General features: G+C 38.9%; 1 protein-coding gene and 1 long non-coding RNA gene across 4 annotated transcripts in view; one reads left to right on the top strand and one right to left on the bottom strand.

Annotated features, from left to right (window-relative positions):
* BCAR3 (BCAR3 adaptor protein, NSP family member) overlaps positions 1-25,042 on the bottom strand; it is an 82,645-nt gene that overhangs the window by 46,295 nt on the left and 11,308 nt on the right. The window contains exons 1-2 of one of the 3 annotated variants that reach the window (XM_082054009.1): positions 21,090-21,099; positions 13,919-14,246 (exon numbers count right to left, since the gene is read on the bottom strand). In XM_082054009.1, the coding sequence (XP_081910135.1) occupies positions 13,919-14,238 (320 nt within the window). In that variant the 5' untranslated portion in view covers positions 14,239-14,246; positions 21,090-21,099. Of the gene's footprint in view, positions 1-13,918; positions 14,247-20,625; positions 20,705-21,089; positions 21,100-25,042 lie in introns of those variants that run through there. The other 2 variants (XM_082054010.1, XM_082054008.1) reach the window with 2 other exon arrangements.
* Positions 1-25,042, top strand: part of LOC309440409 — a 79,406-nt gene that overhangs the window by 45,082 nt on the left and 9,282 nt on the right. The gene's annotated exons all lie outside the window — the stretch shown is intronic.

The following is a 25,042-nucleotide window of genomic DNA, read 5'->3' as shown; positions in this document are numbered from 1 at the left end:
TTTAACTGGTAAGCTGTCACACAACAAAATGTAGGAAACCCTGCAATTCACCACAAGTGCAGGTTATACATAAAGATGTTTGTGTTGTAGCCCTGGTCACCTCAGATACTTTCTTCTGCCAGACTGACCCCTCTCTCTCCCCACCTTCCCTTGTTGTCCAAGTCTTCACCTTTGTGCATGTTTTTTTGAACTTATTTTCAAGGAGTGGTAACTTTCATTGATGTGCATTAACTAACAGTAAAGATAAACAACTGCATTTTCCTGCCATTTGATTCCACCATAATACTGCCACATTATATGTAGAAAAAACGATTAAGCAGTTAGCCCAAATAACTAGGAACTAACCCAATAACTAGATCACAAAACTAACTCCTGAATCTCAGCCCTCTGTTTGCAATGATGATGTGCTCCTTTATGCCATATCCTCCCGGTCGAGAAAAATCTATAAAGTCAGGAACCTAAGAAAAATATAAAGAACTTATTTTCCTTTCCATTTTCCCTCTCAAGGAATTTTAATAAAAATAAACTCACAATCTCACTTCTTGTGTTAGAAGATCTGCAGGAGAAAAAAAATACTTTCAGATAACTACCAGAGCACATGAAAGGTACTTGCAGGCTCTGCCGTCTCTCAAATAAATTCAACTGAAAGTTTGTTTCAATAATACAAAGCACTTAATCTTTCATCAGATCTTATTACATTTCAAGCAATGCTAGTGTTTACAATAAGCTTGACTTTACAGCTGTATTCATTTGCATCTGTGTGCCTACAACATGTGTGTATTAGAGTTTGCACATAACCATTACTGTATAAACTGTGGGCTCACAAATTGGGTTTTATTACACATTTTGGCTTCCTAATAATCAGATAAGCCCTACTTCCATTCAGATAAAAAGCACATTTAATGCAGAAAGATGTCACCTGGAATGGAGAAGCTTTCGGAACACTGCAAGCTAAGGAACTGGGTAAGGACAGTAGGACACATCGTATCTATGCTCTTTTCATACTCATTCTGTCACGGAAAAGAATTTATGAAAGAGATACAAACACATTCCTGCATCCATTTCGGGTATTCACATTGCTGCCAGACTTAATGACTTAATTTCACGACAAACCAAAATCCCTTTCCAACATCTTTTGCTCATAGAAAAAGCGTGCCCAACTTGATACATGTAATTAAGACATTCTCCTGAGTAGTGTTAGCCCTCTGTTGAGCATCCTCCACATGCACAAGGTCTGTGTGGAAACTGTAGTAGCACAAACACTCTTCCAGTAATAATTCATCAATAAAAGGAAGCAGTCAGTTATCACAATCTTAACCATTCTGAGGCTGTCCTGGCCAGAAACACATTTTTCTAAAGCATCCCTGCTCACATCTGACACCACCTTCCTCTCTGCGGGCTGATCTTGCAGACGTATAACCTTTAATCTCTCCCTACTAGTCCTTAGAAATTATCCCAATCTCTATTCAGTCCAGCCAAAATATTCTTATTAGTATTATAGAGGGGTTTGCATGTATGGGTTTCTTACTGATACTGTCAAGAAAACACTCACAGCTTGAAAGTCTGTCAGGGAACTCCAGCAACCCTACAAAAAGATGAAGATGACAAGACAACAGAAAGTGTGGAGCTGCCTCTTTGCTTCCCCCAAAACAAAATTTGTTGCAACAATGAAGAACTTGATGTCATACTGGTTGGAAACTGACTGTCTGTGAGCAAGTACTGATAACTTTGAACACTGTAAGAACCAACAAAACGTCTTAGAAAACAGGGAACATCATTATATGTAGACTCCTTCAAGATACAGCTAAAGCTAACTGAGATGAGAAAAGGAAACCAAAGTCAGATCTTATTGGATGCTATTCTTCCACTTCCCAACATGTCTACATAACAGCCAAACGTATGGGAAGAATTTTTATAAATGCCTTTTGAAGTTGTCAACATCAGTAGTCATCAGCTAAAAAAAAAAAAAAAAAATCTATATAACCAACTTGAATCCTACTTCTGGTATGACAAACTAAATACTACCAACTTCAAATCCTGCATTGATTTTAAGACTGAGAACTAAACATGAAAATCCAATAAAGAAGACACCGAAGTCTGAGTAACTAGTCACTCTTCTAAAAACATTTTCTAAAATCATTTTGTACTTATAATCAATGCTACGACTGAAAAGCCGAATCCTGGAGTTCAACTCTAACACAAATTTTTTAGTTCAGTGTGTGCAGAATAGCCAGAATCTCAGTAACTCAGGAACAGTCCTTTTTTTTCCAGACTCTGAGGTTTGTCCAATAGGTCTCTATAGCACTGCTTCACTAATGAACATTTAAGCAGATATCCTGTAATCTTTAGCTGCTGATTCTATGAAAACCTCCATATTTCTACTAACAATTGTATGTCACCTCCTCTCATCATTGTTGCTGTAAAGAATCCTGAAACACACAGACCTTGACAGACTAAGCCATATTAAGCATCTGCTTTCTCCAAGCCTTCAGCATCCTCCCAGATACATCAGCCATAATTATAAATTAGTTGTAATAATTTTAACAAAAGTTAAGCATAGACACAACAGTATTATCAGAGATGCCCAAATCCTCACCATCATTCAACTATCATAGAGATAATTCTTACAAGTGATGGAAACAGCTGAATAGCCCCAAAGCAGCTTTGTGCTACTCCACACTTTTATAAATGTACTTGTGGGAAAAACATCAGGACACCTTGCCAGTACTTGATGTATGAAAGTATGCTTATTTATTTTAAAGTGACCTTTGTTGGGGACATTTTCAAAAGCATCTCCTTTCTACCACAATGAAAGAACGATCCCAAGAACAATCTTCTCAGTAGTGCCAATGTCAAATCAGAGCGAAGACAGTACAGGCTCAAAGGGAGCTTGAGAAACTGAAAGTGTGCCAAGCTGTGGCATGGCTGCTCACACAGATAGAACTTCTATAAAGAGATCAGGTGGGATCAAATGCCTTCTTCAATTTGTGTCTTTGAAATTTCTCCATCTATGTAGATTTAAGAAATACACTATTACTTAAATATGAAGGTGCAAGTTTGAGCACGCTAGACATACTGTGTTTAAGTACATATACTGCAGACTGATGTTATTTGTACTGTAAACTAGAGTAAAAGACCCAGTGATTTTATCCTCCAGCAGCTTCTGCTTAACACACACACACTCCTACTGCATTCCTAAGGCCATTCCACCCTTCTGTCTACAGCTGCACACCACCATGGACATGACTCATTCAAACACCAGTGGAAACACGTGCAAACTGCTATTACTAACTGTGTAACGACCTGCAGTTCACAGAAGAACAGTAGGGACTCTTCAGTAATTAACACACAAGAAAAGAGACAATGTAATTTTCTCTGAATTAAGTGAAATCTCCACTCATTCATATTTGTTCAGAATGTCCCTGCAGAAGTAATGTTACAGCCATTTACTTCTACCACTTTATTCTCTCACATCCCCCCACTCACTACATTTTACCTGTCACAGCAGAAAATCTACCCCATTTTTTCTACCTTTTCCATGTAAATTTCTACTTCTGTACCACATACAGCACCAGTCTCTAGAACATATTCAACAGCTCAGACTAGGCATCCCCCTTTTTTTTTTTTCCCCCTTAACATTTAGGAGTCCCAGAACCAAAACTGTTCTGCAAAGCCCTCCTTAAATCTTCTATTCCCAAGACTGTTAGAATGTTGTGAAAGTAGTGGTTGTTTATTCAAAATGGTCACTGTTTCTACAAACTTCTCTATACATGTGCGGTGATCTCTCAACTTATACCTTCATCTGGCAACTCTTTGCAGTCAGTGCTTTAGTTGCTGTAGTTATTCAGAATCAAGTTCTGCAAATTTTTAAGTGTTCAAAAATAATTTAACCTTGCAAAATGAATAGGCCTATTCCCAAAAGAATGACAAATGCTCAGCAGAATTACACACTTCATCAATTCATCCGAAATTCATGTAAATCTAGGTACAGTTTATTTATGAAGCATTGTTGTCACCTGACAGATATGTCTTTCAGGAATGCATATTTGGAACGAAGCATAGGAAAGCTGACACTTTGCTTTGGTACTGTGTAAGATGATGGTGGGAAGAACTGTCCTCTCTGTCTTTTCCCTTATCCCAATTTAAGGTCATTGCATCAAATGCCTCTCTGCATTGGATATTGGAAGTGAGCATTAGAAATATATCCCCCTATATGGCATTTAACTACATTGGGCGCATCCCACTCAATTTCACTGACGTCCTCCTAAATAACAGAAATTTATAATCGTGTATTACAGTTGATCACTCATCTGCCCTCACCACCTCCCATCATCAAAATAAATTGTATTTTGACAAGCTTGCACCAGTGAGTTGCAAACAGCTCAGCACACAACTCCAAGAGCATGCAACCTTAGCACATATACAGTTTCTTTACTGAGGCCAGTTAGCAAATGTTAGGGACACTTTATTTTAATTTCATGTGTCTCTATGTTTCTGTGCTAAGTGGTTTCTGCAGTAGTAGCTGAAATTCTTTAAATGCAGATGCATCAAATTATCTTATTACTAGAACAGACATTGAAAATCCACTGGCTCTACACTTTTTTCAGTCTTTTTTTTCCAGCAGAGGTCAGATTTGCAAGTGCATATGTGAACAGAACAGACCAAGAAAAAGAATGGGAAAAAAGCATGACAAAAAGCATGAAGCTTTGACAACACCTAAGGAGTCCTTCCTTTTGAAAAAAACATTTATGTGTGCATGGAAGAAGTCAATGAGATATTCAGCAGTCCTAAATTCACCAAATTTGTCTTACTCCTAGTAAAAAACACAACCACAAACTCACGGTCCAGTTCAGGTTTTGTGGAAAACAAAATTCATACTAAAAGGAAGTTTCAGGCCTTACACCAAAACCATAACCATTTTTACTTTAAAAATTCTGTGGTTTTATAAACATTTCCTTCCCACCTTACCCTAAAATTCAAAGGAAACCAAAGGTATTGATCTTCTTCCTATTAGTCTTGGAAATATTTTCATACCTGAAGAGCTACATTTTATTCTATAAACCCAAAGAGTATTATTTACTTTTTTGCCAGACAGAAAACATGTAAAATACTTACTTTACTTGACATATTCAAATCTTAACTTGATATATTTTTTTAAATTTTAAAAGTGCACCTAACCATATGCTTTAAATGCATGCACAGTGTTCATATAAAAGGTAACACATATTCAAACTAAAATTATCCAACAAATAACCATTTAAAAATAACTAGTTACAACAAAATAAATGCCGTCTAAATACCCGACCTGCCAAATTCTCATAAGCCAAACAAAATAAAATTTGCAGCATCTGGCAGAGCAAAATGGCCTGCAAATTCTTACAAGAAAGAATAAAATCCCTGAATGTACTGCCTTGCCAGCTCTTTTCCCTTATAAATTAACTGTCAGTTCAAGGACTTCAGCCTATCTCACCTATTGTGGTAACACCACTAAGAAGAAAGGAAAAGTTTCAGGAGCCCAGAATCCAGTCATTAATGGCTTTCTATGTCAAGAGTAACTCCTTGCTAACTTCCAAATGTACTGCCCTTCAAGGACAGGTCGTGGAGAGGGCGGTGAGCCTGTTTAACTTTATGCTAATGAAGTTACCCTATTGATGTCAGTAGTACTAGTCAAGTTTAAAATGGAACATATTTTTATTTCTTCCCCGGACAGTTGTGTAAGATGAGACAAGTACGCAAGTCTCAACCAGCTAAACATGCAGAGCCTTGAAGATCAGAAATGTTGAAGAGTACAGAACATCCTAAGTGACCACAAAAACTAATCTGCTCTAGAATAACACTCTGCTGCAGCAAAATAAAGTCAACGCTAGATGATAGCACTTTATCTGAAATAATGAGGAAAAAAACTCACATAGAAAAACAAGGGGAAGAAAAAAGTCTGCTGACCAGTACTCAAACTAAGAGTCTGAAGCCTAGCTAAATATACAGTTGGACATGCCTATCATACTTTCAGAACTACAGAAGTTAACTGTATTAGCATCTGTTTGTAGATACTTAGGGCTAATCTATAAACTACATATTTGTTTACAGGTCATTTGCCAGTTTCATCTTTTGCAACAGGGTTCAGTAAGCACTAGAAGATGTTGACCAGGAGTGTCAAAGTCATTTTCACCGGGGGCCACATCAGCCTCGTGGTTGCCTTCGAAGGGCTGAATGTAATTTTCGGACTGTATAAATAGTCCTAAAATCACATTTATACAGTCCTGTTTTAAAATATCTGTATAAACTAAATCAGATTTAAATCTTGCATTTTGAATGCTAGATTAGGGTTTAATTAACAAAAGCAAATATTTGTAATAATCTACTAAATATAAAACTGGTTTTGAGAGCTACAGGAAATTAAAAGGCTTTTAGAATAGAACCAGAAATGGTGTGTGGCTCCTTTGTGTTCTATGGCAACTCAATAGCACTAGTCTCACAAGTTCCAATAACACTAGTGGAAACTCAATAGTTTCCACTCAATAACTGCAATTACATATTTACTAAAAAGGGATAAAACATTCAGGTACTCTTATGCAACCTTGAGCTTTTTAGATACTTCTCTCCTCTCTGACCCTCCTCGTCCTCCAAACTGTTACACATGAACACATCTTCTAATCAGAAATACCACAGAAATTACAGCATACTACTCCTCCACACTTTGCTTGAGCAACTTGAAATATTCCTGTTAGCACAAGCAGAAGAGGGAAACACTGGCATCATGTAGTAATGTAATATACAGCTGGTAAAATTATAAATACCTCAGAGAAAAACAAACAGAATAAAGTTATTTTAAAAACTATGCTGTGCTCTGTTCTGCAAGGCCCATTTGTTCTGTGCACAGATAAATCCCAAAAGGTGTTTTCTCTAACCATAACTTTATTGCAATGGTAGTCCTGTAACGCAGGGCTGTTGAACTCATTCAAACGCCATTCTCCTGCTCCTGCAGTGCAACGCACATCACACACACTGCACGCATGGACCAGCGCACTGGCAGGAGCCTGGGGACAAGGAGCTTGGCACAGCTGCCGGGTGGAAACAAAGTGCCAGGCCACATAAAACAAGGAGGCATGCCAGATCCAGCCCGTGGGCCGGGTGTTTGACACCTGTGTATTAGAGCTACTGGTTTGCCCATTTCCTCAGTCAAAGAATCAAGCTAATAACAAACTGCCCCACCCACTTGATTAAACTTATCTTTTTTTCCTATTCTGCCTAAACCATGTTAAAAAAAATTGGATATGAACAGTTAATGTCTAAAAATTTGATAGAATAAAAAGAAGCTGTTATGCCTTACCCACCTACAAAATGGAATACTTTGTAGCCACATCAATAAAAAGAGAAGTAGTGTGGTAGCTACAATCGCCCGTCATCATAAGAAGGACACTGACGTGCTGGAGAGAGTGCAGAGGAGGCGACAAAGCTGGGGAGGGGTCTGGAGCACAAGTCTGATGAGGAGCGGCTGAGGGAACTGGGGTTGTTTAGCATGGAGAAAAGGAGGCTGAACGGAGACCTTATCACTGCCTACAACTACTTGAAAGGAGGTTGTAGCATGGAGGGTGTTGGTCTCTTCTCCCAAGTAACAAGTGATAGGATAAGAGGAAATGGCCTCAAGTTGCATCAAGGAAGGTTTAAATTGGATATTAGGAAAAAATTCTTCATGGAAAGTGTGGTGAACCAGCGGAACAGGCTGCCCAGGGAAGTGGTGGAGTCACCATCCCTGGGGGTGTTTAGAAGACCTGTAGATGAGGCCCTTAGGGACATGGTTTAGTGCTAGAGTTAGGTTATGGTTGGACTCAATGATCCTGAGGTCTCTTCCAACTGAAACGATTCTATGATTCTGTATCACAGAATCACAGAATCGACTGGGTTGGAAAAGACCTCAGAGATCATCGAGTCCAACCCTTGGTCCAACTCTAGTCCGTTTATTAGATCATGGCACTAAGTGCCATGTCCAATCTCAGTTTAAAAACCTCCAGGGACGGCGAGTCCACCACCTCCCTGGGCAGGCCATTCCAATGCCTGACCACTCTCTCTGTAAAGAATTTCTTTCTAATATCCAGCCTAAATTTCCCCTGGCAGAGTTTAAGCCCATGCCCCCTTGTCCTATTGCTAACTGCCTGGGAGAAGAGACCAATCCCCACCTGGCTATAACTTCCCTTCAGGTAGTTATAGAGAGTGATGAGGTCACCTCTAAGCCTCCTCTTCTCTAGACTAAACAACCCCAGCTCCCTCAGCCTCTCCCCATAGGTCTTATGCTCAAGTCCCTTCACCAGTCTTGTTGCTCTTCTCTGGACTCGCTCCAGCACTTCAATGTCTTTCCTGAACTGAGGGGCCCAGAACTGAACACAATACTCCAGGTGTGGCCTCACCAATGCAGAGTACAGGGGAAGGATCACTTCCCTTGTCCTGCTGACCACGCTATTTTTGATACAGGACAGGATACCATTGGCCTTCTTGGCCACCTGGGCACACTGATGGCTCATGTTGAGCTTCCTGTCAATTAGTACCCCCAGGTCCCTTTCTGTCTGACTGCTCTCCAGCCACTCTGCGCCCAGCCTGTAGCGCTGCAGGGGGTTGTTGTGACCAAAGTGCAGCACCCGGCACTTGGCCTTATTGAACTTCATCCCATTAGAATCAGCCCATTTTTCCAGTCTGTCCAGATCCCTCTGCAGAGCCCTCCTGCCTTCCAGCAGGTCGACACTCCCTCCCAACTTGGTGTCATCAGCAAATTTGCTGATGATGGTCTCAATCCCTTCATCTAAATCGTCAATAAAGATGTTAAATAGGACTGGACCCAACACCGAATTTTCACCGTATATTCACAAACATCCGTATATTCACAAACATCCCATATAACGGGAAACAACCCGTGCAAGTGAATGTCAGCTTTGTTTGAAGGCTTTAATTAGCACAAAAAATTAGAGTGATCATTTCTGGCAGATGGTGTACTTCAACACTTCCTAAGGGTAGGCTATGCAGAGGAAAGATAGTGATCTAATGCAAATGTGTGACCATACTGTTTCTTCTAAAATACCCAAAGCTCAACTCTTGAGAGTCCAATACAACACATACAGGGCAAGGACAAAATTAACTAATCTTTCTTTTCATCAAATGCTAAATTACTTATACACATACTTTTATCAGCCACATATCTTTACTAAAAAGTGTAAATTGGAAACACATGAAACACTAAGGCTTTAAACAGACATGTTATTCTACAAACACATAAAAATTAATAATCTTATCATAAGAAATTCTGTCCAGCTTTAATTTTACTACTGTGCTGGATTATCCATCCTGAAATTTGTATTAAATTCCTTCAAAGCACCATGAAACGAAAAAAAACCAAACCCACAACAACGCCAACTTGGTGCAAATATGGATCCTATTTCTGGCCTCTTGACAGTTAACAATCTCACCCCAGCAGTGTTATTAGACTGAGTTTCACTTAATTTTGTTGCAAAGCCTGTTTGTTTCAACAGGAATACAGGCTGTGGTTTTTGTTTTGTTTCTGTTACTTTGCAGACAATAGAGGAATTACAAGTATAGAGAAAGGAGCATCTTTTTCTTTCCTTCATCATGCTTTAAACTGATTGTGAAGATTGCATCTTTATTAGCCTGATTCTCTAAGAATACAATGTTGAAACTATCATACCACTTGCACTATTTCACTTCCCACAAAACAACACTGGTACTAATGACCTGTCTGACCATGGGGTGTCAAAAATATATTTCTCACAATTTCAAAAAATAAGAGGCTAGAAACAGCAGAGGGAATGACTTCCTCCATGACAGCTTGCTAAGAGGAACACGGTGGCACGAAGTTCAAAATTTATTAGTCAGAAAATCCACATAAGAAGAAACACAATGAACATCCTAACCACGGAAAAAAATCTTTGCTGAAGTTTGTTCTACACTAAGTACTGAAGAATGCATGCAGCAGCACCCATGACTATGGAATGGATTTTTGTGTGTCTTGTAAAAGCACCAGTTTCAACTCAAAACCCCAACTGGGAGAAAAATCTTCAGAATGTTTCTTATGCCCCTTTTTCTTCTTTCCCTGGTATGTGAATTGGCTTACCAATAATGGATAATACATACACAGCCCTATTGAAATTCAAACCAAACATTAGCCTTGTAAAAGAAACATATCTTTTGAAATCAGATTCTTTTAGTTTTTATGAAACTGTTTGTTACATTTTTAGTAGGAAGTTTAGAAACTCAGAATAGTATAGCTGTCAGATGCCAGACAACTCAAGAAGCTATTACTTGTTCTGCTATCTCTTACAATCACACTGCCTTATGAAACCAAGAGCACAGTATTAATACTGGAATCTGCTTTGGAATATTTGTAAAAAACTTTTCTCCATTCCATGCTCTTAACAACCGTCAGAAATTCTTTGCCTCTCTACAATAAGGAAACATTTAAGTATGTTCACATCAGAGCCAGTACCAGACCCACAGACACAACTACTAACTTAACCCAGGACTATATGAGTATTGTTGACATCCAACTAAAACAAGGCAGAATATCAAAACTGGTCTTTGACAGCTGCCTTCATCACTGCATTCAAACTTGCTGTGATAGTGCTAGTTTTGTACTGCTTTTAGGTCTTATTTATCTGAGGAATATCTGGCTGCATTAATAAAAAAGCATGAAAATGCCACAAGTGTGTTAAACTGGAATGCCAGTCAGGGAGAATCACTCAAATGTAGAGGTAGTTTCAAGTGATATCATTTCTTCCGTTAATCCAATGTAAGTTCAAGGCTATGAGACTATGACTCATCATCTCTCAGACCTTCACCCAAATGCAGGTACATGGCAAATCTTCCTAATAAGGACCGCAGACTTGTGATGTGTCTGGTCACAGAAATATCGAAGTGAGTTTAACATTTCCAATATTCACTTATTTGAAATTATATAGGCCTTGTAAGATCTAAAGAGTCTAAAATTATGCAAATAAACGAGCTAGCCTTGCCTGTGAAAACTAGGAAAGTATTTGAGGCAGGGGGAAGAACCACTTATCCTTCCCAAAACACTAGAATATAGAAACAAGAATTATTCCACTTCCCTGGAAGAGATACTAATCAAGATAGGTGCACAAGACCATGAGTATCAACATAGTGAAATTAAGCATTTGATATAGTGAAAGTGGCCAGTACTCTTTGCCTCTGATGCATAGATGCAAAAATCCTGACATAATATAATCCTACAAATAAATTAGTATACATACACTTCATCTTGGCTGCAGAATAATGCAATTAGGTAGCTGTAATATGAGACAGGAAAAAAGAGTTCCATTTGGGAATGACACAATTCGTTATCTTTTTCCTATTCTCCTCACTTTGGCTTATTTTTTGTCCCACAAAATTATGCATTGTGTATTTGTATGTTAAAGATTATATTACTTATTTTCAATTATTCAAAAATTTATCCTAGTTATGTTTTTTTTTTTAATTAGAATTAATCAAATCTAAACTATGAGATGCCCGAGTCACAGTTCAGTAAAACTGGATCTGTGTGCACATGAACACTGTAATCCTAATGACTATTAGTTCTGGCCTGCTGACATCAAATATAGCACTTGGGTTGAACAATGCATCATGAAACAGTTTGATTAAAACGCGTGTTCATGCTTTTAATTTTCGTAAACAGCATTATAGCAATGAAAAACTGGTTTACTCCTGAATATCTATGTAATGTTATGCTATATCACTAGTTTCTACACTGAAATAAAAATACTACAAGGCTTTGTGATAAAACTCTGATTAGGTAAAATGGACTTTCCTGTACTGTTAGTCCCAACTAATTTCAGTGTGAATGTAAGAATTAGAATATATACCTTAGCATATATGGATGAATGCTTACCACAGGAAAATCAGACTTACTCTCTCAATTTTTTTAGAAGTATACTAGTGAGGAGTCATCCCAAGAAGACTCAATAAGTGATATATTTGCTGACTGTCAAGTTGGTAGTGCATTTTGCTCTAATAAAACTGGGCCATCAAGTCATACAGCAGAACGTGTAAAGATCCATTGTAAAAATTAAAGAAAGCAAAAGTTAACAGTTGTTACCGTAGCATTCCGTGTGTGTTTTAGCAAAGCAATTGGAAGATCAAACACAGGAACAACACTTGCCATAACTCAAGAGATGCAAATTCTACTAACAGGCTGCTCTAACAACATCCTTTGAACTTCTTATTGCTTCAAAAGCATCATGTTTTAATTCTAAGCAGGCAGAACTTCTTAATATTTTCCTCTCAAGCATTCTGTTCTTACTCATTGCTTGTGCAAAAAGCATTCTTCACAGGACAGGGAAAGTTACCAGCTATAACTGTAAATATATTTAATATGGAGATTTTGGTCTCTCAAGAAAAGTAAACATCTCTTGCAAATCATGTTTAGTAACTGCTCTTGAGAAGGAAGACATAAGATAAAACTTCAGTGTATGCTACCATATGCTTTTTATGGCAGCAGCACTGGCTGCTTGTGTTCTCTAGAAGTATGCAAATTAAAGAAGTAAATTATGTTAAAAAGCCAGTTAATGTAAGCAGGTACATCCCAGAGATCAGTGACAGAGGAATACTAAACACACTGAGGCCCCTTCTTCTTTCAAAGTGAATGGGGTATAGAGAAGAAAGCCTTACTTTCAAGTGAGAAGAAAGCTTGATCCTGTATGCTGCAAGCAAAAAGCAGGCAAATGCCACTCCATACTCACAACCCCACCTAAACAGAACTGTCCTTCCCTCACAAGATTTGAGAACAAGAAATCTTACAGTGATGAACACAGCAAAATTATAAATCCTAATTCAGTAGTTGTCATTTGGTTATCTTTTCTCAATCTTTAACTCTGTCGCCCAAACAACCTAACACTCCCTTCATCTTTGTGCCTTTGACTGATCCACTGCATTACACTAAATTTTTCTCTTGTTAGCTGGAGAATTTTTTCCCATTTTAAAGACCTCAATATGAGAACAAAAAAAGACATTTACAAAATTAATTACTTTTTTTTGTAAGCAATGAAATATCAGTGATGAGAATAGATTCCCAAAAGAAATGCTAGCTATGAAAGTGTAATTCTTTCTGAAGAGTCATGGATATTATAACCAGGAAGTCAGGCAAGAATAATAAACAGCGATAATGTGACATTAGCTCAGTGTACACTGGGTTCCACTGAGTCTTCAAGAAAAACAGCTCACATGTAGCTCTAGGCTGGACGCCGCTCTAGCACCACTCTCCTTTTCCCCCCGCACTGCATCCATATAGGCATTAAATCCAAATCAAAACAGCTTTGAACAGTTGGACTTCCTGGTTAAAACTGCTCTAGTAGAACAATACAAAGGGTCATTTCAAAGCAATTCAGTGACTTTAAGAAGTTTCCTCCACAAACTGGAAGAATGCAATGTTATACCTTTTAAATATCCAGAGGCAAGATCTATTTTTAAAAACTACATAGATGTCAAAAGAAAGACTAAAAATCCAAATCGGTAGATCCCATAGAAAGAGTGATATAAAAGGACATTTTAAACAGGCATGAGTATTTAACAGCCCATATACTGACTGATCTTATTCCAACAGGAAGATTATTTTGAAGCCTGAGCTGTTCGGTAAGTCAAAAAAAAAAAAGAAATTCTCAGAATCCTGAAACCTATGCATCAGATTCACAACTCCCCCTCCCCATCCCACACATGTTTCACACTGTTTTTTGCTTGGCTTATTCCATCAAGACCTAAATTGAGTACTAGGAAGAAAAATCAACCTTTGTTAGAATACAGAACTATGATAAACAGTTGCACCTATAACAGGACATTTAGAAGTCTAGAAAAATACATAATCATTCGTATGCAACAAACATATGCAAATTAAGGTTTTACAAGGTACCTGGTATGGAGTTTGTTGCTCTTCCCATTTTGTGGAGGGTACTCTTCTATAACACCCTGTATAAAAGGTGGCTGCTGCCGGTATGTTCTGGTGTACGGCAATGTTCCCATGTGGCTAAACATATCACAAGACCTAATGGGAATTGTCCCCTTCTTCTTCCTGGGGAGAGTGCCATGGATAGAGATATCTTGAAAGGCGTCTGAGCGATGCTCAGTTGGTGAAGGTTTAGTGGTCAAAAGGTCCATGGAAGAAGCTAATGAGAACTGGTGGTTCACTGAGCCATTTCTGGGAAGACTTGAAAATTTTCCTGCAGCTATCATTTTAGGTTCTGGAAAACAAAACAAAACAAAACACAAAAACCACAAGAGTTATCGTACTGCATCAATCGTCATAGTGCATCAATCGTCAAAGCCCCCACTTTAATAGAAGTTAAATAGTATCACTAACAAAGGCATCTAGAACTGAACTTCTGCTTTGCTTTGAGGCAGTCAGACACCTCAAGATGTAGCCTGTATCATCATCCAGTCATGTTGCACCCAACTGCACATCAAGCATACATGTATATTAACTTTTATACACGTGAAAAGTCACAACAAAATCCAACCAATGTGGACACACACACAAGAGCAAGCCCTGAGCAACCCTACATTTCTATCCACGAAGTTCCTCTTTTTGGTCCTTTATGTCCTCTGAAGACTTAGACATCCACTTAGAATTGTTAACAAAAAGCAAAGTTTTAAGAACATTTTGACAATATATAAAGGACACTCTACAGCTTGGTTCGGAATAATGTTTATAAACCCAGTAGTTGGCATACTGTGAGGAAAATAAGAGACTTGCTCAAGTAATAAATCTAGCAGATAACTGGTCACATATTTCTAACAGGCTGTAAACTAAAGGGCTGTACCCAAGAGATAAGGGCAGAAGCAGATTACTGGAATTCTCTTCTTCAGCATGCACGGTCTGCTGGCTCAAAGCATTGTTGACTTTAGGGATTTGCATAGCTGTCAGTCTCTTGTACAATCAGTTATAGCCTGCTGTACAGTACAGGTTTTTCTGTTATCATGAGCAAAAAACTTTGTGAGACAAACACTTCAGGCACATTAACAGATTGCTGTTCTGTTCCTCAAAAAATGCTGCCTTGTGCTCACCTTACAGTGTTATATTACAGAAGACAGGCTCCCTTATCCTATCCAGTTACATTAGCTTGCAAAAGCCACTCTATGGAACATACACACAGACCTAAAGGTCAACCAGACCTACACTATTTAACCTAGGTGATAGTCAGCCAGGTGCCTCCCATAAAAACTGGAAAAGCCACCGGAGCAGCAGAGATTGATATGAAATCAGAAACCAGAAGAGCTTTTGGACATAACAGTTATAGACAGGGAGAATCTGTTCTGATCTTGGTCAAGTTTCATGCTGCAAAATAAGAGTAGCACCCTGAAGGCCCAGCAGCCTGGAAGTCAGCTGCTTACAGCTGCACAAGAATTCCTCTGGTTTTGGGGAATGCGCAGGTGTTGCAAAGAAAACAGAGCTGGCTCTATAGTCCTCCTGCTCTCTTCTCCAGGATCAGCATCACAGGTACTACCGAAGCATTGCTGCACTGAAGCTACTGTTACTTCTACTCAGAGATTATCATAACAGGCTTAGTTTTACAGTAACACTAAAGCTGATTTCAAATTTATGAAAGAATTTTGTTATTTCCTGTCAGCTGCATTGCAGGGATTCATAGGCTGGATAAGGCTTCCAGGCTTTGACAACAAATCCTTTCCCACTTTTCCCTTATTAAGTGTCCTACAACAAATACACATGAATTACAGGTGATAAATAATATTTAGATTTTTTTTTTTTAGATCTTCAATTTGCCAAGGCTTCGTCTGAGCACAGATACTATATACTACAGTAGAAAAGCCTCTCGAAATAGCATCCTTGCCCAGAGAGAATCCATTTTACTTTGGTCAGGTTTCTTGTCAAAAAGAGTAGAAAATAGTTGAGAAGTTAATAAGAATTGATATTTTTGGTTACACAGGTCCAAACAGAATTTGAAATCCTAGAGAAACCAAACCATACTCTCACAAAAAACCTCTTCCCTAAATTATTATATGGGCCCTTGATGTGAAACACTAAATCACCTCTCCATTTACCATGTGGTTTGAGGACACAGTTTAAGCTGGCTAGTATTAATAATATATAATTACTTTCAAAATATTTTTTAAGTGCTGTAAAGTCAGCATTGCATTACAATTGTTCTTTGCAAAATAACTGGTCAAGAGATACAAAGGTGTAAAATACTAATTCTTACCATAAAGCTATAACCTCCTACAGCTAAAGCAAACTGACGGAGCTTGGTCCAGTAAGTTCAGCTTTATAATTAGACAGGAATGATAAAAGTCATCTCAAACAATACGGAAAAAAAAAAAAAGCAGCTTCTTAGAATCCACACATTCATTTGAAAACTCGGGTTTGTTTACTGTAGTAAGGCAACAAATACAATTTATAAAGAGTCTGAAAAATTGGAGGCTAGCTTGCTCATATTGCACAAATATCTTGTTATTCTCCTTTTGGGGGCTGCTAAGATTCTGTACTTAATAGTCATACTTTCTTAATTGTTTATAAAAAACAACTCCAAATCTCTGTATTCTGACTATTTAAGTACAGGTTATCCACTCAGATAGTCTTTAGTTAGGCTTTCCTGCAAGATGCTACTATGCTGAAATGCAACACATGACATTTCATGCAAACGGGTATCAAAACCAAGCAAGTATAAGTATAACCAACAAAAGCTTCAGTTTAGTGGCTGATACGAGATGAGTCCACAATAGGCTTAACATGACAGTAAACTGTCAACCACTTCATGTTTGAGAATCCATAAAGAAAGCTGAAAACTCCCTCTCCTCACCAAATCACAGGATAATTATTACAGCAATCCAGTAGTTTTCAAGTCCAATAGTCTGAGGGATTTTAGAGCCTCTGAAGTATATAATTTTGCATGCAACCTTCCCTCCTAAGAAGCCCTTCTTAAGAAAGAAAACCAAACTCCCTCAGTTATGTTCTAATCATTGCACCTTTCAAGTCACTCTCAGTAACATCCCATGATTTACAAATTCAATACCCAATCCTCAAATTCATATCTGAGTTTGGTTTTGAGGAACTGAGTTCCAAAGTCAGTAAGAAATGCCTATGTTCAAGAACTTGCAAGACGGCCACAATTATGTGGGTACTGAAGCTTTGATAATAGAGTGTTTCAAAAAGATGGACCCAATTTGAAAATATACTGCTTTGAAATTGGTCCATGTTTTTGAAACACCCAGTATTTCAAGCAATCCTCCCTGCAAAACCCTTAAATAAACAAACAAAAAAACACAAACACCAAAAACCAAGTCTGCTAACTTCTACCCATAAATTCAACTGCTTGCCTATCTGTTACTGTACTGTGTATTCTTCATAAATTTAAACCAAGAAGTACAACAATTAGCTCAGCAGCAAAAGTCCTGCCAAACTATCCATACATTTTTCTTGTATTGAATATAAACACTGCAAGGAGGGAGTCTCTGTAGCTGAAGATTCTGGAATGTCTCAAATACTTGAATGTTTGACTCTACTACATATAGAAATTTTTACTCCCTAAGAGACAGTGTGCTTTGAACATCTGCCATCATGCAATCAACAATGGAAATGGTAGACATTATAGCAGAATGATAGCCCAAGAAGAACCAAAATTGAATTGTAAACATTCCCATTTGTTAAAATGCCGCATCTAACAAAACAGGGCACTTTGGAAGTCATACAAGTTTCCTCTAACTAGATGCAAACAACATTGACTCATGCCAATATAATGTTAAAAATGCTAGATGAATTTGTATTTATCTATAGACAGGCATTTCTTTAGTCTAATTTGGGAAAGTATATGCGAATAGAATTGGCAGGATTGTTAATTCAGAGAACTGGAGGGCATGAAAGTTTTCCAGGTAACTTCTGACATGTCGTGATTTTTTGTTATGAATGAGGGTAAGGAAATACAAATTAAGAGGCCTAAAATCAACATGGCATTTAGGAAACTGCATAAGATTGGGCATAGAATAAAATACATATCTGGTGGGCAAGACCAAACATGCATCAAGCTCTAGTTCAATGGGGTGTGCATCTCTTCACATCATTGCTCAAAACAAAAAAGAACCATATGAACAATTAAACAAATAACCTTCAGTCCCCAAAACAACATATAAAATAGCCTTCTACTCATGCCCTCTTGGCTTTGGGATGCAAACACAAACTTTCTGGCTCAGCTTATCTTCATGAAAGCTTTCTGATGTTCATGCAGTTTGAAGAAGATTTCTGGAGGTTCATTCAACCTGATACAAGTGGCCCTTTCATACCACAACATAACACAACTAGTGGCAATGGCTGCTACTTTGTTGTTTCAATACATTGGAGGAGGGAAATCTCCAGTTTGGCCTCGGAGATTCATGAACAGCATAACAGACAAGGCTGTATATGCTCATGCTAATAGAAACCTCATAAAAGGAAAGAGAAAAGCAATTTCAGAGTTCTGAATCAGACTCTCAAGCTATCTCAAATCTCTGAGTTATATCTAAACCAGTTTTGGACATCAAAAGATTCATATTTCTCTCAAAGCCTTATTGATCTGCAGTCTGGATGATTCTCCCTGTTAGATCAAACTCTCTAATGTCTATACCTGGTGTTATCATATCACCAATGCTACAATACTTACTATCTTACCATGTCTTTATCATTATATATGCTATGAAGCTAAGAGGGCTTGAACATAGTTCAGTACATCCAACTGAAGAACAATTGCCTTATGTTCTCAGGTTTTTACAACAGGGAGTCAACTTTTGTGAAAACTCTGCTCACTTTTGACACAGCAAGTCTCCTCACAGCCTCCTACCACCCACCTGCCCTCCCTTTCTCAAAATCAGTAACAATAAATTATGATGAGTGGGAAGCATATGACTGTTTTCTCCCTGCTAGGATAACTTGGCACATTTGCATGCACTATACAGATGCACACAGGAAATAATGAAAGTGATCAACCTTAATGGTGAAGAAAGTCAAGTTCAGGACAAAAACTAGATCAATTTCCTTGGATTTATTTTTTGTATAGTAAGAGAATAAGTTATGGAAACACAAAAAGCTGAAAAGCCACTGAAGTTAACATATCATAGGAAGAAATACAGTTAAAACTATAGCCACTATAAACTCAAGGCAAATTACATGTTAACCGCCTCCCTAGAAGCAACATAGTCTTCTTCATTAGTATGACAAAAAAAAAAGAGAGGATTCCTGCTCCCAAAATAGCTTAGAAGCAGATTTCTACAACCTCTGTTTTGTGCCTTTTTTAAAAACAAGATAAACTGATGCAGTAGCTGCTGTAGCAAACAGGTCACAGGACTTTGAGAAGAATATTAAGGTTCAGGAACCTACAGCCTATTATGATAAGGAGAAATAGATTGAGAAAGCATATGCAATAGTTCAAAGGCTTTAAACTATTATCAGAAAAAACCATGAGCCTGTCAAACATCAAAAACTCCCCACCGGATTACAGCCAGGTCAGTGCTTCCAAAGGGTCTTGAAGCGCTATCACAATGTTTGTGCTCTCTTTCTCTCTCCTTATATATGTCATACCATTTCCACCCCCCATAGCTCCTTGCACTCTAATCAGACAATCTATTTAAAACGTTATTTTTAGCTATTATTCTCAGGAAACAGAAAACACAGAGGCCAGGATAAGTTATCTTTGAAATTTCTGTTTAGAGGTGAGAGAAACAGATAAACCCCAAACTTTGCAAGTTTTCACACACAGAATGCCTTGATATCTATAAAAACTACCATGAAAAAATAATCATCAAAGAGGATTCAATCATAAGTAGAGACCTCCTCATTTGTCCTGTACTATGAAATTATCTGAGAAACTTAAGTGCCCAACCAGTTAGCTCAGTAATTCTAAATGGTATGAAGCCTTGACTTGAAATAAACATCCTCTCCCCATCTTGCTGGCAGAAGTGGAGGACTTCACCAAGGTTACAGCCAAATCTAAGCATTTTTCACCTAATGCTTCAAAATACAAGCTTTTGTTCCTCCTTTAGTATAGGAAGTCATTTATTATTTTGCCCACTCCTCTGTTCCCACAATGTTACTGGGAAGAAAAAAAAAAAAAAAAAATCACACACACACAAAATTACCCACTCTCACTGAAAATAAAGTATGTAAAAAAACCTTTTCAGCAGTAAGTACGCACTCATTTTAAACTAATAAATTTGAACAGAAATAAACGATCTTATATAAACACCTCTTTAACTGACATCCTCCACCCACCCCCCCAAAAAAAGGCCAAAAACTCCCACAAACAACAAAAAACCCCACACAGCATTTCCTTTCCCTCTACTGAGGGAAGGATCTTGGTATCTCAAGTACACCAGCATTTTACACTTACAAGAATATTTAAGAGATTGCCACAGGATCCCTTCCTGTAAAACCTAAGCATTGGATCAAACGACTCAGTAGTTACTGCCCCAGCTCTGGCATTTCCCGCACCCGCAAGCCCACCGCCGCCAGGGTCAGGGCTCGCCCTGCTCCTCCGCTTCCTGCCCGAGAGAGGTAGAGGGACAGAGGGACGCTCACACACACACACCCCCTCAGCTTTTCATTCTCAGCCCGAGAGAACAACGCTGTCCCACAGTTACCAGTCTGATCACTGCTGCTCCTTCCCAGGCTTTCTGGGGATCAGTTGGAGGTTCTGTCCCTGCCAAGCGACCTCCTGGCAGCGAGTCCCGTCCGGGTTCCCCTGGGGTTGTGGAGCCCTGCGGGCCGCGGAGCCGGCGGGAGCGGGCAGCAGGGCAGGAGAAAGGAGTGGCCGGAGGCCGGACCCGCAATGCCAGCGGTCCGGAGCGCTTCCAGTAAATAAACCGGGACGCTCTCGGGAGAGACCGAGGTATGGCCGTGCCGCAGTAGGTGCCGGCGCGTACACTTGCACCAGCCTGCCCTAAAGAAGAGCAGTTCGCGATAACTAAACTAAGGGTGACTCAACCGGAGCCTTCTAAGAGCGCCTTATCGCTCACTCGGCCCGGGCCACGAAAATACGGGCCTGGTTCCGTGACTATGCCGTTTCCAACCCAGCAAGCGATACCGACTCCCGGGCGCCACTCACCTGGTGGGCGCGGGCCAGCCCCCGCGGCCGTGCGGTGCGTGCGGCAGCTCAGGCAGCGCCGCGGCCGCAGGCGCTCTCAGCCGCCCCGCCAGCGCCGAGCCGTGATTTACGGCTCTCCAACCACACCCTCCGCAGGCTCTTCAGGCTGAGTCTCGCCGAACCCCCGGCACACAAGCCGTTTACATGCAGTGACCTCCCCTTGCCCTTTTCTGTGGATTTAAGAATTCGACTTCCATAATTTCGTCTCCCAAAGGAATACTACAGCAAAAACTAACAGTTTCCTAAATCCATGCTGTTCACGGACAATTCAGGGTCTATTACATACTTTACACACACTTTTTGCTTACATTAGTAGACTTTCCCCTCATCCCACCAAGTTACATGAAGTTATCTGTACAACAGGTTGGTGGTATAAAAGGCATTTTCTAAAACAAAGAGTCAAATAGCTGTAAAGGATCGACATCTATTGACAGAAGAGTTGGCTGGTTAACCTCCTTTTGTAAAGTATATAATTTAAAACAATCAGATAATTATAGATAGAACATTCATCTTTAACAAATTACCACTGACTCAGTCAAAGGGCTTTTGCTGAAATAGAAATCAAGGCACGCTCAGTTGATTTTTAAAGCACTGTTCAGATCAAATTTTTCTTCAGCGCTGTGTTTGCCTCTTTCCTGTTGGCTCACTCTTTCTGGCTGCCTGGCCAACATTTCTCTGGTTTTGCCGCAACTATTCCAGTACTCCAAAGCAACTTCGGTAACACTGTTCTTTCCCTCTTGTCAGAATTAGCTTTCCAGAGGCAAATATTTATCTACCTAACCAAACATTTAATTGATTTTGACATTAAATATTTGATCCCTACTAGTCGTATAGTTCTTCTGTTTTGGGAGATCCCCTTTGTGCACTATTTTCATTTCACTCTAACGTTCAATCCTTTCATTCTCTCAATTTTTACCAAGACTAGTTTTAATAAGCTTCTCCTGATGTATCTACTTCAGAACCTGACCATATGATGTAGCTAAAGTTGTGGTCCTAAACTATCTAAATGAGAAATGTCATTAAGGAGCAGATTATTCATCTTCCAGAATCTCTGTGTATTATCAAAACAATCATCAAAAATAAATGAAACTCTGGTATTCTCACTTCAAACCAGTTAAGTTACATCCAGTGACAACAGCAGGATTAAAATTCCTTATGGTGACTTACCACAGTGACATCTATGGGTATGGGGTAGAACTAGGACATCTACCTCTTTGTAGTTTGGGGTTTTATGCATTCTCCAGAGTACTGAATTTTACAATCTGAATTACCTAAAATATCTTACAGCAATTTTTTTTTTTTTTTTTAATGAAGCAATTCAAAACTGAAAGAGCACTAGACCTTCCTTTGAAGAGTAGCTAGAGCTTAAGAAACACGTAGCTCATCAAGAAAAGATTCTTTAACCATCACGTATGTTGCAGAAGTAAGAGAGAAATGTTATTGGAAAACTCTGTGAATTTTCATAGAAGTGAGTAGAATCTTTGCATAAGAAAGCTTAAATAAGATGAGGTTTAGTATAAAACAAGGGAGAAAAAAAAACTAAAGGCAGTACGGGAAGAAGAAGAAGAAGCGGACGATTAGAAAATTAAATTTACCTAATATACCAAGGTAAAGGAAGCTCACAGTAATATTTCTGACCAGTGCTCCCCTTCCCATAGCAACCTCACTTTGGTTCCTTAAGGCAGGCATGAGCAGGAGGAAAGCATTATCACTGCTTGTATTGCCACACACCTTTTACAATAACAACTTCCGAAACAGAAAAGTTGAGGTAAATGTGAAAAACAGTAGTTTCCCAAAGGATTCATTCACTGGTGCTAGGACTTAAGTCACCACTTGTGGCATATTGATGGTCACAGACTTCTACACTCACATAACTTTATCCCCTCAAGTTACAGAAAATTATAACATCATATTGACACTGAACAGCACCTTGAAGTTAACATCAAAATTCAAACCAGTTTCACCTAAACACACGACAAAAACTCACTCTAATCTGTTTTCAGTTAGGTTTTTTTCCCAAATGCAGTGACATTTGAGCTACCCGTGAACTAGGACAGCTAGCAAATCTTGAACAGCTGATGGCATTGTCTGCTTTTGTCATTGCCAGTTGTGCAAAACCAGGTAAGTACTGAAGACAGAGAGGTACCAGAAATGTTTCAGGTACAGTGACAGGTTCCAGAATTTCACTGCCACAAGTACCGATATATGGAGATTTTCCACAGTACATTTCGGGCACAATCTTTCTTCAAAATATATCTGGGGGAGGGAAGAGAAGAGCAGGGGGAGAAGAAAGGAGATGAAACCCAACAGACTGTCATCTTATCTTGGACACCAAAATACATCAGTAACATGTCTTGTACAAGAAAAATGGAATTATGGTGAGAATACTGAAAGTGGAGTTGAGATACCTGGATTACACTTTCAGTTTTAGTATTCTGACCCACTTCCTGTATGACCTATACTTACATTTTTGTAACATACAACAGAGTGGTAGATATTTTTCACAGGAAAGACTGCATAGTGCTTTATCAGCTTATCAAGTGGAAGATGCTACAGAAGTGCATACTATTATTTTCCTCATTGCATGAAGGAAAATGTCTTGCTTCTCTATCTGAATCCTATGTTCCAAAGTTCAGGTAAAAACCAACTAAAAGCATGGCAAAAACTCAGATTTGTTAGCACATAAGATGGTCTCTGTTGGCTGGTTCTAAAACCTTAGGAAATTTTCAGGCACTGTAATTACATAGGAAGCAATGTCATGCTTCATTGTCACATTTTATGAATAAGAACTAGAAAAGGAGAAGCAATCTCCTTAGTAACATGACTGAGCGCTAAGTTATGGGACTGGTAGCTCGGCAGCCCTGCATAAACTGTGATTACTCTTGCATGAGTCACTACATCTTTTTCTAACAGTTTTATTCTGTCTTCATATTAAAATGAAAATTGGTCTTTGTCTTCACATATGATAATTTACACAACCCATCCTTGTACATACTTGATGCAAAGCTGTTATGGAGAATTTGCTTGCAACCTGTAAGAATGAAGAATTCACAGGACTGCCTACACTACCTATATTAGTTCTGAGTTACTTTGAATTAAGCTAGATTAGATTCCTCGTTGCAAAATTTTTGTTGTTTTCATAATTTATACTTACTTTTGAAACGCGTTTATTGAAATGCGGGATGAAGTCTGGAAGCACCAACATCCTGAAACAAGCACAGCACCTCTGTCAACCCCCCCCCATCAGTATTCCATGTTGACCTGCTGTAGCCCTTACCCATCTGTTTATTTCTATGGCATCATGCTGTCTATCACCTTGCCACAGAAATTGTTAGGGGTGATGGAGGCTGAGAAACCAGCAGTGTGCTGGCTATCACTGGGCACACACCACACACTGATGTGGCTTTCTATAGTCACCCCGACTTCTGCTTTATGAAGGGAGTATGTACAGATGCATCCTCCAACCTCACACAAAGACACCTATACAAGCAGCTATCTGAACCAGATGAGTGAGGAGGAGCAATAAGTGGGGCACAAGTCCCAAGACCTGTGACCTTGTGGCTTGTGTACCTTAATCATGCGAAGAGTGGGGTACTTGTCAGTTCTTGAGAGACCATTTTCAAAGAAGAGATGATGGGACAAAACAAGAGGATTCATTTGGACTGTTTGGTTTGACCTTAAACAACAGAATTCCAGTCTTCCCAAAATAACTGGGAGAAAATTGATCTACTCTAAAAGCAGTGCTGTGCTGTTTCAATGACAAAATGCAGAAGTAACTACACAAGATGAGGACATGGTATGTACCGATTGCTCACACAGCAATTCTTGTAGATTTCCTGATAAACAAAAGTCAAAGCAAGTTTCTACTGTAGACTTGTCTTAGAAGAGAAAGGACTCAAACAAAATGCTACATT

Source organism: Streptopelia decaocto, assembly GCF_964273445.1.
Source record: "Streptopelia decaocto genome assembly, chromosome: 5".
Lineage (NCBI taxonomy): Eukaryota > Metazoa > Chordata > Aves > Columbiformes > Columbidae > Streptopelia > Streptopelia decaocto.
This window is presented reverse-complemented; position numbering and strand designations above follow the sequence as displayed.